The sequence below is a fragment of the Antrostomus carolinensis genome, unplaced genomic scaffold (genome assembly GCF_000700745.2).
Source record: "Antrostomus carolinensis isolate BGI_N321 unplaced genomic scaffold, ASM70074v2 scaffold26043, whole genome shotgun sequence".
NCBI lineage: Eukaryota > Metazoa > Chordata > Aves > Caprimulgiformes > Caprimulgidae > Antrostomus > Antrostomus carolinensis.
In genome coordinates, this window is record NW_010303551.1 from 1 (window position 1) to 1,237 (window position 1,237).

The 1,237-nt window shown below is 51.1% G+C and overlaps 1 protein-coding gene across 1 annotated transcript in view; it reads right to left on the reverse strand.

Moving 5' to 3' along the window:
- Positions 1-88: 88 nt before the first annotated feature.
- The window catches only part of LOC104521989 (lysine-specific demethylase 2A-like), a gene marked incomplete at its 3' end in the record, with an annotated part of 13,285 nt that continues 12,136 nt past the window's right edge, over positions 89-1,237 (reverse strand). The window contains exon 10 of the mRNA XM_010164144.2: positions 89-215. Coding sequence (XP_010162446.2) covers positions 89-215 — 127 coding nt within the window. The remainder of the gene's footprint in view (positions 216-1,237) is intronic.

Consider the following 1,237-nt stretch of genomic DNA (forward strand, 5'->3'; position numbering starts at 1 on the left):
TGATGCAGCCCAGGATACAGTTGACCTTCTGTATATATGGGTGAGGAAGGGATGAGAGCTGGGCAGCCGAGGCAGGGAGGGGGCTTACCCATACTGAGAGATTCCTTCTGGAAGTCCTTGGTCAGATGTGAGCGGCTGGTGATGCAGTAGACATAGCGCTCCAGCACGTACCAACACATCTCATAGTAGAAGGGATAACGAAACTTATTTGGGACCTGCAACAAGAGGTAAGAAATCTACTCAGGATTCCTTCAACACCGGGATAACTCTTATTACCGCTGCCTCAAACCAGACCAGTCCCCTCCTGAGAGACAGGAAACACATGGACGTGTTTAACAGCATCACTCGTGCTTCTGGCAGCCTGAGGTCATTCTCTCTGCAGAAGGACATTCTCACCAGGCACAGCAGAGACCAGGCACTGCTCACTTGCAAGCCATGAAAGTTGCATTTTTCTTTGTTAGGGTTGCAGCTCTTCCCTCACAGACTTCCTTCTCGTTAGTACAAGGAAAAAAATAAGTGGCAGATGCTACAAAAGGTTTCAGTTGTAGGTAATGGTTCAAACTCTCTTCCCAAAGCCCAGCACAGCAGCTGACAGGATTTGTATGGACCAAGGGAAAGGGACGGTCTGTTGGGAGGTGTTACCAGCTCAGCTGTTTAGCAGAGCACTATCACATCAGTGCTGGCAATTCACATGCAGAAGATGTCCCTGACCATGCTTCTTGCCTTGCACCTTCCTGAAGCTACACTGCCCAGGCTGGAGCAGGCACACGCTCCACTGTCCTATGTCTCAGCTGCTCTGGATGATGGTCTGAGTGCTAACCCACAGGTCCTGTCTGCTGCAGCACTCTGAACTGCTTTCAGAGAGGCCAACAGTCTGTCTGTCACAGCCAAGGCATGTCCTGAAGCTTCTCTGCAGGAGCTGAGCACTGCAGAACTCATGTCTCCACAAGGAGCAAGTGAGAACATCCACTTGCCAATAGCATTCTCTGCTAGAGACCTCAGAAAACCTTTAGGTTTAGTCATCTTAGACCACATCAAGGTCTAAGATCAACACCAAGCAGCAGCCAGGTAAGGGAAGAGGCAACACCACTGGATGCACTCCCATGGCCATGTTGCTGCCTTCTCCTTCAGGCAGGCAGGGGAGGTCCCCATCACACTCACAGCAAGGTCTCCAGACCCCTCAGGAGCCTGGTGTCAGTATGAAGGAACACAACAAGCCTTAGTGGACATGGCAGGC